Consider the following 16,654-nt stretch of genomic DNA (forward strand, 5'->3'; position numbering starts at 1 on the left):
AGTGCTGCTATAACACTTTATAGCATAATAAAACTCAACCTATTGCTGGAGAAAATAGCAGGAGGTTAGACATGAATACCCATTACAAGAACATACTTCATACTTTAATACTTTAAAGTTTCTACCCCCACTGGTTATTCTCAGTTTGCATTAGCTCACCAGGTGGGCTAAATCAGTGAAGTATATATAAAAACTGTCAATAACAGCAGCAGGGAATTGAGATCCCTGCTGTATGTCCTCATGTTAGTGCCTCTGCCGCCATAGAATAAGATGCAACTCATTGGTTAAATATCAAATGCAATAACCTACAGACAATAATCTTTATCTCACGCCAGAGGTTTTCTGAACTGAATATATAAAAGTCTGTCTTCTGTTGTTTGTGCATCCTGAACCAGTTTTGGTACAGACACACTCAAAGGGAAACTCACATGGATCTTAGTAAGATGAGACAAATAGTCCAAAAAGTAAACAAATCAGGAAAAATCCACAAACTGAAGCAGGAGTCAAAAAAACATGAAACTAAACTCTCGGAAAACGTGAGGGAAACCTTATCAGCAATCTTGCAATGGAAATAGGCAAGTAGGTGAGTGTTTAACAGGTTGGACAGGTGGGAACAGCAGGGGCAGGACAGTTGGCGAGCAACCAGGAGGAGGCACAAGGGCATTACAAAATAAAACAGGAAGCAAAGATGAATTACTGGACTAGTACATCCATATAACTCATCAAAAAATAAACAGACAAACAAAAACAGATCCGATTTGTATTAAGATAAATCCACTATGAACTTTAAAATCCCCTATGTGTTAAAAATGCTGTGAGATGAGTCACTAATGTAGCGTATTGGTCGAAGAAGACAGTACATCATTGCATTGGTGTTTGATTCAATTTCAGTAAATGCATGATCCAGTGTTTACTTCAGCCTTTTCAACACACTCCCTTTGCGCAAGGCCAAATGAAAACGACTGTCAGTCAAAGAGATGATATGTACAAGATGAAAGAAAAACACGAGGACACAAACAACGCAACGGCACACATGTTGTGTTGAGATGTACCACAATTATTGTTGTCATAGCGGCATTTATGTGATGCCAATCAAGCAAAACTGCAAGGGGACTGTTTATTTCTGTCGATGGAGAAATTTCTATTTTACAGAATCACTCAAGCCACTGAAGTATTTTTATTGAATTTGAAGAAAAGGTTGGTGAAGTAAAGTAAGCATTTGTCTCAAAGTGTGTGGCCCATTAGAAACAATTTACCATGCTGACACAGTTGATAAATACAGGCCCAGAGCAGCAGCCTCTCCTCTCCTCTCACTGCATGCTGGGAGTTCGCGGGAGTGAGTGCATGTGAGTGGTTACGGAGTGTGCAGAGTTGCTAAGTGAGTGGAACAAGTGCTTGACTGACACTTTAATTATGTACTTTCTGCATGTTTCCCAGTGACAGGTAAGAGTGGTTTAATTAATCGATTTGTGTATCTGGGCTGTAAAACATGTAAATTAATGGGTTTTGTACCGTAAACCACGGCGTCCTTCCCTGAGGACTGTTCCCTGTCTGTCAGGGTCAGAGTAGTGGCTGATGCTCGGTACACTGAGTTCAGGCTTGAAAACACCACAGATGCCTCTCACACTCCTCTTTCACATGTTGGTTGAGAAAGGCCTAGTACATGATCAGTGTTTAACTTTTTCGCTGTCTTGCTGTTGTTTCTCTTTTCGAAGTATATCTCTGTGTCTGTGATTGTGAGCTAATTTAATGAGAATTGACTTGGTTTGGAAAGTTTGGTGTGGTTTCAGAACAGTTTTTTCTAGGATTGAAAACTGCTTACAATTACACCAATGTGAAGCAAATATTAGGTCATGTGAAGCCATTGTGCAAGTTGCTTTGCCACAGGAATGAAAGCCGACCACCTCTCTTGTACAGATTAGAAATGAACAGAAGCTGAAGGTTTGCCACTGAAACATGTGTGTATGTGCACCAGGCCCTTACGGTCACAGCTAACTCTCTTCCTCATACATGTAAATACAAAACTGAGGTAACAGGGTAAAATGGCTGAAAAGTTAATGACAATGTTGTGGATGATACTGAGGCCCATACTGGATGCAGTGACGGATCAGACAAACATGATCAGTGACAACTGGTCAGACAGTTAATGGTGAGGGACTCTGCAACAGGTGAATCACTCAGTGAAAAAGCTGGAAATGAAATGAGGAAATGTTAGAGGAAGCTAGTTTGTCACAGTTTCCTGCTATTGTCAAATTTCCACCGGATGAACCAGAGTCATACTCATTAGAGGAGATTAATGATTTCCATGATGAAACTTACAGCACACAGTCGCTGGTAATAACAGATTCCTCCCCTAATGTGGACAGGTTCATTAACTCAGTTATGAAAAGTCGAAAAATTGCTTGGAAATGACCTGCTGAGCAAACAGAGGAGGTTTTGTTTAAAGAAGATTCTAATTCAATTCAAAGGAAGTTTAAAATATGGGGATAACTGATGAAGCGTGGCTGAGTCAAACTACAGTTAAACCATAGATGTGTTCTTCTTACATGAGATACATAGCTGTGTAGATAATGAGGAGTGGGGAGTGAGCTGGACGGGTCAGTGCTTTCTGAACCATGGCACCAGCCTGGGTGCAGGGGTCTCTGTTCTCCTCTCTGCACCTCAGATTAACACATGTTTCAGCAGGGAAGAACTAAAATACACTTCAGGCATCAATTCAAGATAAATCCTTTGTTTTTTTTAACATGTATGCTCATGATTCTGGGGCTGGTCATTCGAGCTTGAAATCCTCTCGTCCAATAGAAACTCAGTAATAGTAGAGGGAGGGGACTGGATTCATACTACACATCCTACAGTTGTCAGCAATTTTGAGAGAGAGAGAACCTACTCACTTAAATCCAGTGTGGTCGCAGAAAATGGCCTCACAGATGTTTAGAGGAAAGTTACCCCAACAGGCAGTATAGAACCTATAGGTGAACACTGTTGATAAAATACAGAACAGATCTCTATTCTTTAGAAGAAATTAATGCTTTTCTGGATGTAACCTAGAAGAAATCTGTTAGAGTGAGTTACTACTTTAGTGACACTGACAAGTTCATTCGGTCTGTTGGAATGCTGCAAAGACTGGTTGGCTTTGACTTTTTGGATGAAAAAAAAAAAGGTTCCAGCTTAAAAAAACACATTACAAGTCTGAGATGAGCAAAAGTTAAATTGTTAAAATAGTTAAGTGATCAAAGTAACAAGATCATGGGTCACATTTTTTCCACTTCTTCTGCTACTTACTGCTGGTCATGTCTGGTCTCTTACTATCTTTTATTCTTTCCATGCAGAGTCTTTAGATAGGGTCTTTAAACATCAGTGGTGGAAGGGATAGAAATAAAAGGGCATTAGTAACAGAAGTAGCCAAGTAGGAGACACACACTATTCCATGAGACGAGGTAGACTGGGGTTTATAGTGGGACAGCTCAGACCAGTTTTAGTGCAGCGAACTGCAGAATTACCACCAGATCCACTCATAATTGGGGGGGGGGGGATTTCAACTGCACTCTGGATTGTACCCTTTACAGAACTAGTGACGAACCAAGTCCTCAGTCATCTCAGAGCCTCAGGAACATAATTACATACCTGGACCTGTTAGACACATGGAGGACTAAACACCCACACACTTGACAATACACATGGGTTAGGTGCGAGCAATAATAGGGTGAGTGCAGCCGGACTGGACAGAATCTACATTTCCACACTAGCACACAGTACAATAAGCCCGACTGGTTTTAGAGATCACACCTTGTCAGTGCAGGCTTGCTCATTTCGTCAGGTGAAAGGGTAAAGTCTTACTGGCAATTTAACACCAAGCTTTTACAGGACAGCAACTACAGGTTTTTATGCCCTTAAAACATCCTTGAAGTTTAGTTAATTCATTACATTGTTCTGGTTTTATTGATACATATAACTGGGACTCATCCGCATAGCAGTGGAAATTTACAGAGTGTGTCCTGATAATGTTTCCTAATGGAAGCAAATATAAGGTGAATAAAATTGGGCCAAGCACAGAACCCTGAGGGACACCATGATTAACTTTGGTGCACACAGATGACTCACCATTAATTTGCACAAATTGGAATAGATCTGATACATGTATTTAAACCAGCTTAGGGTGATTCCTTTAATGCCAATTAACTGTTCCAGTCTCTCTAGTAAGATGTGATGATTGATAGTGTCGAATGCTGCACTGAGATCTAACAGGACGAGGACAGACACAAACCTTGATCGGAAGCTATGAGAAGATCATTTGTGACTTTTGCCAAGGCTGTCTCTGGGCTGTAATGAGCTCTGAACTCTAACTGAAAGTCTTCATATAGATTACTTTCCTGGGAAAATTCTCAAAGCTTATTGGCTACAATTTTCTCAAGGATTTTAGAAAGAAAGGGGAGGTTGGATATCGGTCTGTTGTTGGCTAAAACCTCTGCAGTGTTTTTTAAAGAAGAGGTTAAATTACTTAAAAGATTGTGGTACATATCCTGATGATAATAATATATTGATTGTATTTAGTAAAGTACTATTTATTAGGGGCAGAATTTCTTTAAGTGACTTTGAAGTAGGAATTGGAACTAAGATACAAGTTCTGTTTTCTCTGCAATGGTCTAATAATGGAACTTGAAAACCTTCTCCTCTTCTCTCCTCTCCTCTCTCCTCTCCTCTCCTCTCCTCTCCTCTCCTCTCGTCAAGAAGGATTTAGAGGGCTTGCTAATGCAGGCAGGGTGCGCAGGGTAACACTGTGTGAGCTCTGCTGTCCTCGCTGGCCAGCTGTGATTAATAGTGCAGGTGGCCACCCCACTCTGAACAGAGGAAGAAACAGAGAGATGAGACAGATTCATGAGCAGGACTAAGAGAGAGAGAGAAACGGGGTTAAGAGAGCTTGAAACAGCAAAGCGGGGTTAGGGGTGGTGGAAAGAGGGACGGGGGCAAGAAAACACTTGTTTGATTAGGAGGAGAGAAGTGAGGCGAAAAGGAGCAGGTTGGTAGAAACATCGTGGAATGAAAGTATGATATTTATGTTTATTTACATCCAAGAAAAGTGTGAGGAAACAGATCCTTCCTCACTCACTGCCCTTCCTGATGCCCCATTTTACTTAAATAATGTATTTATTGGGTTCGTTTTGCCTCCTTCCATTAAGCGCCACTGATCGATGTGAGGGAAGGATGCCATCCTTTTTTATGGCAGATATAATGAAGTGGATACGCAGATTTCTTGCCACTTCTGCCTTCCTCCTTTTTTTCCCCGTTGTCTCCCTCTCTTCCCTTGCGCACTCTCCCCTCCCAGTGAGAGGTGGCTGTTCCTCCCCATTGCCATTCTCATCATCATCAATCAGCTAACTGCTGGCCATAAGAGAGGACCTCTCTCTGTCTTGTCATTCCCTTTCTGCATCCTGCATTCTCCTGTCCTCCCCCCACCTTCCTTACTCAATCATCGACTTCTCTCACTTTCGCGCCACACTTTCACCGCCATTCATCTTCCTCATTGTGGTTTCCTTCTCCCCCTTCATCCCCCACTCTTACTCCCCCATTCACACACCCTCCCTCCCTCACTCCCCCAGTCTCATGTAAATTGATTTTCTTTTTGTGTACTGTAAATGTTTGGCTTGGTCAGTGTTGCATTCCTGGATGGAATCCATTTTGCATTCAATAAGACAGATAGCGATGGTGTGTTTACATGGATTATGGTCCTCTGACTATGAAACATTGCAGTGCCGAAAAGAAAAAAACAAAAAGTTTAGTTACAAGCTGAAGTAACCCAGTGACTTGAAAAGGGAAACCAACTGCTTAGTAACTTCTATAATTGTTGAAACAAATACTTAAGGGAATGCGAGAGAATGTTACTTATCCACCACAATCTACTAAGTATTGAATGATTCATAAACTGCTCACAAACCAGCGCACAACACTCCTATCACCCCTGCTCCACAGTTGGTTTCTTTCCCCCCCCTGTACCCTTGCCACGTGTTTCCAAAGTCAGGTAGCCATCAGTATGCACATGTGTGTCTATAAGCGTAAGCAGGGTATGTGACCATACACTAATCAGTCCATAGGCTTACAGTACGACCTTTGACTGCCCCAACCTTCCCTCAGCCTCTTCACATGACACTGCTGTGGCTGCAGGAAGCCGCAGCACAAGAGCTGAAACTACATAACGACTGGGCAACCAGCAGCCAACAACTGCTTTAGTTGATACTTGATGACTTTAAAGGCTGACACAGTTTTGATAGTAATTGTGAGGTTGGTAGGTTTTAAGTATATTAAACGCTGTAGTTGGTAATCCTGGAAGATTTTGCAAGTGCAGGCAAACTGGTCAGTTAGTGACAAACAACGTATCATTTAATTCATTAAGAATGAAATTTGTTTGATTGGTCCTATTTATTAAAGTCACGTTAGGGCCACAGATGTCGTCTTTTTTCTTTTTTTTTTGACAACTTATTGATGGAGAGGATTTCAACAAATAAGATAAAAAAAACTCTTTCAGAAACAACTTTCCAACTCTACCGTTACCTTACCGTACATTGTTCTGGTTGTTCTCAAAAACATCATATTCATTTGTTGTTCAGATTGCAGTACAGTAAGTTCCTTGTTGAACATCTGTCTGTTATTATTTCCTTCTCTCCTGCCCAGAGATGTCTGCATTGTCGACTCTAAATTGGCCGTAGGTGTAAATGTCTCCACAAAAGTGAAATAGATAATGGATGGATGGATCTCCACATTGTCTCAAACACAGAAAAAGCATCTGTCTGTTTCAGTCTCATCTTCTGCTTTTCTTATCCTCGTCTTGGTTTTCTTCTCTCCACCTTACTGCAGCTCCCCCTGCAGCCCTATCTGTCTATATTACAGACATAACATATATTAAAATATAATTACACATCTGTGTCTGATATACCTGATTCATATAGGGGACTGGAGTCATACTGCCTCATCTCCGGGGGCTTTAACACCAGATCCTATCACCATTACAGCTGCAACACCATTAGCATCTTGTGTACTATCTCCATGATTAGCCGGGGGTGATCTTGCCGGCTGGTGATTTGTGACAGAGTAATTTGGCCGTGTTGTGTCGTGGCTGATCCCAGGGTAACAGCAGCTAGTCAGTCATTAACCTCCGAAACACACATCGCTGCCGACGGGTTCATTAGAGCTGGTTAGGATTGGTTATAGCGGTGGGGACGGCTGCGTGCCTCGTAGAAACGGCTGATCTCTCGTGGCAACAACAGTTGTTCTGTGTCAGAGGATTTGTTGGAGCCAGTGATTTCTGATGATGTGAGGGAATCTGTGCCGCAGAGAACAAAAAGATAACAAGGCAGATGGAATAAGACTTGGATGATGGTGATTTATGTCCGTTTTACAATTCCCTCTCAGGCTTATCTGCTTTAGCTTTTCTCCCTCTTTCCCTTATTCATGGAGATAAGTTTGAAAATAGAAACTGATCATGGATAATGGAGTTTTTACATGGATGCACCTCACCGCCATGCTTAATCACAAAGTAAGTATCCATAATATCTTGAGTTCTGTTTTTTCCCACAGATCCGCCCATATTGGACCCAGTCTTCCAGGACTCGCGCTCTCGGAACTATCAGATGGTGACTCTGAGGTGTACGGTGCTGCGGTCCAATCCGCCGCGTCTGACAGACATCCGCTGGTACCGTAACGGCGATTTCGTCCGAATGCCCTTGCCGGACCTGAAGGAGACGCCAGAGCTGAAGTTCAAGCTGGAACCTACCAACAATGGCTCTTATGAGTGCCGAGTTAGCAATACTGTAGGAACATCGACATGCACATTTAATGTCTCTGGTGAGTGAAAAGACATTTTATTTGTATTTTACAGTTATTATCTTCTCGAGCCTATACTTTATCGGTGATGTTTTGTTCTCCCTCTCCCACCTATTCCACAGCTCAACCGTATAATGCAGAATTTTACTTTGACACGCCCAACCCAGTCCGGATTCTGAAAGGTAACAACTATTCCTACAACCTGCAGTGGACACAGAGAGATCCCGAGGCCACAGACCGCATCATCGGCTACTGGATTAATATCCGAAAGGTAAAGTACTCCATCACAAATACTTGCACAGAACTGCACATATTGACATGCGCTCACACACACAAACCTGAGTGTGCTGTGGTCGTGCTCTGAATCTCGACATCAGGCGGGTACAAGGTTTACAAAGGGACTCTCTAAATGTGTTTACAGAACACTCATGAGACTGACACTGATTAACCGGGATTAGACCATGGTAAACTTTGGTCACCAAACAAAAACACACTTATGCAATTGAAGCTGCTCTCCGACATGCACTGAACTCCTGAGGGGCTGACATTTGTACGTGAAGGAAAATGTCCAAGTCAGTTGCTGAGGACATTCCTGCAGAGTTTTTCCTGCCAGCCTTCCCTGTAAAAACTCTGGATAACGTCTGAGTGAGCCTTTGTGAGAACACGGCGGAAGATAATTCAGAGGATTCACCGCGATCAAGTGGCCGTGTTGTTGTTTTTCCAACACGTGACGGACGCAAAGCTGAAAAACTAAAAAGAATACAAATATCTCAGATTGAAAAAGAGATGCCATGCACGTAGAAGACACTGATGAAGGTGTCAACTTGGAGCTTTTGGCGATAAGGGCCGATACCGGTGTTGATGTGCTTTGAAAAGAAACAATGAGTGCAGTGATCTCTGCAGAGGCATTTGTACGTGATATCCTGCCCCCTTCGTGCTCTACCCAGAAGCCACCCCTCGTCTGAAAGTTTCAGAGATATTTCTGTTTCTTTAAAGGTGTCTGACCAGAGAATCCCCTGCTGTGTTCTTCACATGTGAATGGCAAACTCTAGAAAACGGTTTTGGTTTGTTGTGTAGTGTGCAGGCTACGTCTTCAGGACCTTTGTAAAGTCCCTCCCTTTCACTTAATATATTGATATATTGTGGAGTCTCATACTTGTTGTCCCCTTCCAGAGAAGAGCCGTCTCGTTTCCTTCAATTGTCAGGTCACATCACTCAGTCCCATCAAACACGGTCAGATCTGAGGCGACCCATGAGAGCACAGCGTCTGTGTTCTCAGACCTCAACTTAACATCATCTCAAACTTCCCACATACCGTCACAGAAGGATTTGAACTGTCAGTACCAGACAAGTGACAATAATGTGCTGTAAACATGAGGTAAAAAGACCGGGCCTCCGTTGCCAGAATTTGGTTCCAGAGACAGCTAAGAAAGTACAATTTTAAGAAGATTTTCATGTCTTATCTTTCTCTCAAAAGATTGACTTTGCATTGATGTGACTTCACAACCCTTTGATTGGTGTTACATTAGTCTTGCACTCACAAATATCCATTTAGAATAACCACACACTGGAATAACCTCATGAACCTCTGTTGCATTCAAGTATCGTAGATATCAAAGCAGACTACAATGCAGAAAGTCTTATTCATTCATTTCTGTTACATGCAAAGAATGCACACTATCCCACACCGTGCCATTCATGATGTTACATATATGTGATATGTATGTCACACATAGCCTTTCCATTACAAATTAATAAATTGTGTAAAACCTACATACTATCGCTACTAATAATGATCGATATCATAATTAACTTTTATAGATTTTTCGCAAAGTTTTTGCTGCTGACCCCAACCAAGCCCACTTTGAACAGTTTTAGAGTCGGCCTTCTTCTGTGTTGTTTCAAACATCTATTCACAGATTACTGGCCTTGTGTGAGAGGACAGGAAGGATAACAGTGAATTATACACAACTGGCTGGGGGTTGGTGTGTGTACGTGAGTGTGTGTGTGTGTGTGTGTATTTATGTGTGTGTGTGTTAGAGAGAGTGAGAGAGAGAGAGAGTGAGAGAGAGAGAGAGAGAGAGAGAGAGAAAGAGAGCAACCTAGAGAGCGGGAATAAAGGGTCTGCCAGCTTGCTTTTGTGCAGATGAATAGCTAATTTCCCTCCTACTTTAAAGACTTGGCTGCTTACCTTATTAAGAAAGACTCTTCAGGGAGATACAAAATGAGCACTGGCCTCCCTAAGATGCACATTAGATTGCATGCCTAAGCTCCCTAAAACTCTCTCTCCGCCTCTCCCTCGTTCCCTCTTCTTTTGTCTTTTGTCCTCTATCTTGCTGCTGGTACCCTCGTTTCACTCGCAGCATTTCTTCTCCCAGTCTCTTCCCATCTCCTTCCACATTATTTCCTATCCCCGAGTCTGCGTTGCTTCCATTTTCCCTTCTCTTAGCTACTGTGCTTTAAGTGCAGGCTTAATGGCATTTAACGTTAGGTGAAGCGTGGCAGCTGAAATAGCACTGATACATTTTTGCTGCAAGTTGTTATGCTGACAGTGTTAAAATAATGAGTTGCATTAAGTGGCAAGTTAGGACGTCTGAAATGCTGTTTAACTTTAATTAAATTTCAAGGAGTTTTACCTGCATGTTCTTACGCGTGAGTTAGAGAGTGACCAAAAAGCGACAGAAAGAAACGAAACGCAGGAGGTGAGAGTGAGAGAGTGAAAGTAAGGAAAACGGTGCAAACGAGAGGAATAAGATGCAAATGAAAGGAAAACAGCTAATCTCACAGGTCCTCTCGACTATTAAATGGAGTACGAGAACATTCAAATGTAATTCCATCTCAATTTCACAACCCATCTATTTCTGCAACACTTTCTCCAGCTCACCCTCTTAACACCTTGACACTCTATCTTTTTAGCACATGCAAAATGATGTGGAGTTCTCGGGGGGTGTGGGGATGGGGCGCGCAGGCACACGGGGGAATACAAGAGGACTCAGATCAGTTCATGTGGAGCAGTGCTCTGTACTTTAGGTCTGAGCACAGACATTAAGTGTGTCCATTTGTTTTATTCTTTGGAGGTGTGCAAGTGTCTGTGTTTTATATTCAGTTTGTGAAGCTTTGTGTCATAAATGTATAGATACATGCATTTATTTTTACCTGCATTTATAGTGTATGTTCATTCCTATGTGTGTGTGTGTGTGTGTGTGTGTGTGTGTGTGTGTGTGCATGTGTCAGACTACACACTTTGCTCCATCACTCATTGCCAGGCTGTGAAATTCCTGTTTACACGTCTTAATTTAGTTTCATCCTCCGTGCAGGATGTTTTTCTGTGTAGGAATTGACGGAGTTGACAGGCCCTCCTGGTTTCATCCAGCCGTCCTTACACCCCTTATTCCTCATACCACAATTTCCACTCCCACATTTTACTGGGAGTATACTTTGATTTGTGTGAGATGATTAAAACATGATATTCTTTCCATGTTTGGAATAAGAGGAACAGATTTATGCAGCCGTATGGTCATTTTGAAAATAAGGGTTTCCTGAGGAGCTGACAGAATTGCCAGCATTTACAAAATCTTTTATTTTTCAGCCTCTGAAGCAGATAGAGAGATAAAAAAGAAAATGATATCTTAAACATCTTTCTTTCATTGTAAATCTTTGCCAATTCCCTAAACCTTGAACATAAAAGAACAACAACTATATAACTCTCTGACGTCCCAATCTTCTTCCTCCTCCTACTCAAACATGTCTCTTACAGTCTGAGACTTGGTCAGGAACATTATCTGGGTCTGAATCTCCTTCATTTTTATATTCATCATTGTTATCATCAATGAAACTCTGCTGTAATCTGCTTCAAAATCACTCCCCTCAGTTGGATTGTCAGCCATTGTCTGAAACGCTACTATACATTCTCTTTTGTAGAGCATCAACAAATTAACTACATTTCCCATAATGCATTTAGCCTTTTTTGCAAGTATTTCAGTGAATCATGATGAACGTCTCATCCCATTCTAAATGAGAAGCAGCCAAACATGGCACCCAGTCTATAAGGTATATACACGCATATGTCGCATCTGGTTTTAATGGTTTAAGAGGAGATAATGAAATCTTGCATTCTTGATTCAAAATTACTGAATTTTACAGTCATTTTCCATCCAAATTTAAGAAACCTGTAATAAAACATCAAACATCTGAAACTTGGCAGGTACGCTGCAGTTCAAAAACAAATAATGACAGAGACCTGAAAATACAGAGTGAAGTACCAAGCGAACAATACATGTTTGGGTTTTTTTTAACCCCTCACATCTTTATTCTCCGACCTTCTGATTAGTGGACGATCCTCTATATCTCCTGAGCCACAGCCGCCTTGTCCCTTTTCTTTTCTCTCTCCCTTCACACCTTCATCCTCCCATTGCTCAGTCTTTCCTCCTCATCTCTATATGTCGTGCTGCCTTCTGCCTGCAGCTGTGAAGTTGTGCGTGTGTGTCACTGAAGTTGTGCAGCCAGCACCTGACCTGGCTTCAGATCATAGCTACACACTCAGGTTTTGTCTCCACTCAGACACAGTCACGCACGGCTACGCAAACACACCCCCTGCAAACACACATCCCCATTATCATATATATGAGAAATTAAAAATATTCATGATGAATTATAGTTGTACATTAAATCAAATATATGAATAATTTATGGACATAACCAACCCCAACTATGCAGACACACCAGGCCTCAAAGAGGGGACGGCAATGATACTCATACGTGCGCACACACATACCGCACACATGCACATGCAGATGATGTTCACATACACACACAGAACATCAGTGAGCTGCCGGGTCAATCATGAATAAGATCCATTAATAGAGGATAATAGAAAAATTAACCTCACACTCTTTAATGTTTGAAGATCCTCCTCTCAAGCTGTCAATCCAAATGTCTCTCCTTCTCTCTCTCTCTCTCTCTCTCTCTCTCTCACACACTCACACACGTCCCTGTTTTTATCTTTCATGGCCGCTCCCCTTTTCTCACCCTCTTTCACACATTCTTTGTTTTGTTGTCTTTTAATTGACAAATCAAAGATAAAAACACTGTGCGGCTGAATTTTCTGAAAGCATCTTTTTTCTTTGGGGACACTTCTTTTGTCCCCATATAGGACAAGCTGTCCCCAGTTAACTGGTCTATCGTCTGAAACTTGTCCCCAAGGATAAACACACACACACAAACTTGCATCTTTGGGAGGACACTCATTGACATAATGCGATCCCGAGCCTCTTTCCCTTATATCAAACATCACAACTAAATGCCAAACCCTAAGCTATAACCTAAATCTGTTTATAAGCTCAAACATAATGCCAAGTCTTCACCCATATATATAAACATAAACAACTAAAATGTCCTCACTCCACAAGATGTAATATTCAAACTGGTCTTCACAACCACACACACACACACACACACACACACACACACACACACACACACACACACACACACACACACACACACACACACACAACACATGTCAAAGCGAGGTGGATGGACTTCTATATCGGCCCATCAACTACCACCTCTCTGCCTTTTCAAATACGTCCGTCACTCACGCCTGTCAATTTCACTGTCTCCTTCTGTTGGTCCTCCGTCTACATGCTATTTATCTTCCTCACTCTCCCCTTCCCTCTCTCCCTGTCTATATCACACACGCACGCACACATGTTCGCATGCAAACACATATTATATTCACTGACCTATAGTGAGGGAAGCAGAGAGAAGCTGAGGTAGAGAGACAGACTTTTACCTGCAGTACGAGCAGCTGAATTCCTCTGAGTCACACCTCAACACCTCATTGATCCAATGTTTGTCTTTAGGTCCAGGGCATTGTGTGTGTGTGTGTGTGTGTGTGTGTGTGCGTGAACATGCATTTAGTCAACTTCATTTCTTTTCTGTCATCGTCTCCCACACACTTTGAAGACCAAACAAACGCGTTTGCATGCGTGTGTGTGTCAGTGTGTCCACTCATGAAGAAAGCACATTCCACCTACTTCGAAAGTTCTGACTCTTCAGCATTATGAACTCATCTCCCCCTGCGAACACACACTGTATGCATATTACATGAGCTGGGTTTTTCATTCCTGCTACATTCTACATAATTATGCGTGTGCTATATGAGCAATGTGTAAATGTTTATATGGATGAAGATGAGCTTAAGTGGGTGTTAAAAGGGCACAATGCATTTTACTATGTTACTGCTGCCATGTAAAATAGTATGCTCTGTGTGATAATGCACACAGTTAGTTACGGTGGTAACTGAGCAAATCTCTGCACATACAAACACTGGAGATACATTTGAATGCACAATCAATGAAAGCATGGATCAGACCCTCCGATACAAACTGATATATTTCCAGCTTCTGTTAAAAAATACATGAATGAAATTAAATTAAAATGTAACCAATAATGGGATAAACACCAGTTTTTGTGATGAGATCGACCCAGTAGTGAAAAGTAGCTACTCACAAACTGTATTTGAGTAGAATGTTAAGTTACTTGTACTTTACAGTTATGTATATCAGTTACTTTACACAGATATTATAACTCATTATTTAGATTAAGATTTTATATTAAAGGTTCAGTGTGAAGAATTTAGTGTCATCTAGTGGTGAAGTTTCATGTTGCAGCTGAATACCCCTCACCTCACCCTCCCCTTCCAAACTTGAAAGAGAAGCTGTGGCAGCCTTAGTCGTCATAAAAACTCAAAAGCTGTTTAGTTTGTCCAGTTTGGGCTACTGTAAAAAAACATGGCGGCCTCCGTAGAAAGGACCCGCTCCCAACGTAAATATAACGTATTTAAATACAAAGGGCCCATTCTAGGGTAAAGAAAACAATGATTCGTACAATTTAGATGATTACACACTTCACCTTTTTGTATTAACAATCTAATAATGTGCTAAAATTGTCACAGGGGACAGTTTACTGCAGTAAATGGTGGTTTTAAAAATCAGTTGATGAGGTATTTTACACAAATACCTTTTGCTAATGGTCTGTACTGTTTAGATTTAGAACATTATTTTAGTTAATTTAGACTTGTTTTAATGGATTCATTCTACAATGTTGCACTTCCTCCACTGTTGGATAATATATATATAAAATAAATATTACTATTACTTGTTACTTATGTTGTAATATTTTACCTATTACCATATGTCCATAGTGACCTGCAGGGATGTTATTTCAATTGTTTCTGAACAGTTTTTCAGAAAATCCGGTATATAATTCGACACTTTTACCAGATATCTTAGAAGAAGTAAGCAGGTATAATGTTGCAGGATTTACCTGTGAAAACACGCTGTTGTTTGAGAAATCCAAACCTGTGACCTTTCTTTGATTTGACGGTCTCTTAAACCAAAAGGTCACTTTGCTGCCCTTTCATTAAAAGAGGCAGTGTCCTGTTATACAACACCCTGCTCCTACATCCTTTTTTTTTTTAATCTACTGTTTCTGATTTCCTTCCAATTATTTCAGGCAGTATGTAAGGGTGCTGCTAATGAGAACATGTCGTGAGTGCTTTGGTAAATAAACCTAAACTTTCTAAATCTCTCCACCATAACTAAACAGTTCATTCTTATAATTTTCAGCATCGTAAAAGTAAGTTTTAGGGAAGGTGAATTAGAGGAGAGGACATTGTTCAGTGGGAGGGGAATTTATTTATAGAAAAAGATTATTTAGTCTGCTTTGAAAGATACCTGCTGTTGTTCAAGGAGGGAGAAGGATGTTTCATGACTGGCAGGACAGGGTGAAAAGTTGGAGGGAGTGGAAACAGCCAGACGTGGCACTGAGAAAAGGAGATTTTACAGCCATTAGTGGCATGGTGCCTCACGGGGAAAGAAGGATTTGATTCCAGCCATGTTGCCGAGCACTAACTCGCAGGGGCTGTGGCTGCCGTGTGGTACTGGCACAATAACTGGAGTTATACCAAATTTTTTGGCAGCCTGGGCAGGAGTCACCAGAGCTCTGTCAATAGAAACGACCATCTCAACCGAGTAGAGTTTGAATGTGTAGTAGTGAGGAGACATCGAATCTGAACATCATGTGTCAGGTGAGAGGAGGAAGAGCATGTCTCAGTGTAGCGATGTCACACCACGCAGTGCTGTAGGGAAGCATCGGTGCCTCTGTGACGTACCACACTGTGCGATTTGAGACCGATTTCGATTCAATTTCTGAGTCGTGTGACTCATTTTAGTGTCAGACCAATTTTAGGCTTCGTCGTGCATTGTTTGTCACGCAGTGTAAAGGGTGGTGCAGGGATCGATCAGATAATCTAGACTGCTCGTCATTCAGAAGACTTTCTGACATGTCAATTATTATGAGGCACTCACACAATTGAAGCATAATCACAAGTTGATTAGTCGAAGAAAGTGTAGTTTATTAAAGAAAAACTGAGAAATAAGGGTATAGTGATAACAGTGTATGATTAACAACTCAGATTATCTACTCGTACAGTGTGAGATGAAATTTTACTGCAACATTTGTAATAGATCAGCATTTAATTTTAATATCTTTTATAGTCAGTGTAATAAATCACTCAACAAATGAAGCCATGTCCAGTAAATCCGTTATATTGTTCTAAAGTGGTGAGGATCGGTCTATGTGTATATTATGTGCTTATTATACCTGATTTACTCACCATGTAACGGCTCTGTACCGGAGACATCTATCAAACACACATCCACATATACACACACTGCTCACCACACACACAGTATACATCAAGAGTACACACACACACACACACCTCTGCTGCGTGCATAACCTGATAATGGCATGCTGTGGGTGTACTAAGGTG

The 16,654-nt window shown here is 41.4% G+C and overlaps 1 protein-coding gene across 2 annotated transcripts in view; it reads left to right on the top strand.

The window, feature by feature from the left end:
• LOC118113156 (MAM domain-containing glycosylphosphatidylinositol anchor protein 1) overlaps positions 1-16,654 on the top strand; it is a 175,484-nt gene that overhangs the window by 128,624 nt on the left and 30,206 nt on the right. For both annotated transcript variants that reach the window (XM_035162589.2, XM_035162598.2), the window contains exons 10-11: positions 7,570-7,836; positions 7,938-8,086. In XM_035162589.2, the coding sequence (XP_035018480.1) occupies positions 7,570-7,836; positions 7,938-8,086 (416 nt within the window). The remainder of the gene's footprint in view (positions 1-7,569; positions 7,837-7,937; positions 8,087-16,654) is intronic.

This window comes from Hippoglossus stenolepis, chromosome 1 (genome assembly GCF_022539355.2).
Source record: "Hippoglossus stenolepis isolate QCI-W04-F060 chromosome 1, HSTE1.2, whole genome shotgun sequence".
NCBI lineage: Eukaryota > Metazoa > Chordata > Actinopteri > Pleuronectiformes > Pleuronectidae > Hippoglossus > Hippoglossus stenolepis.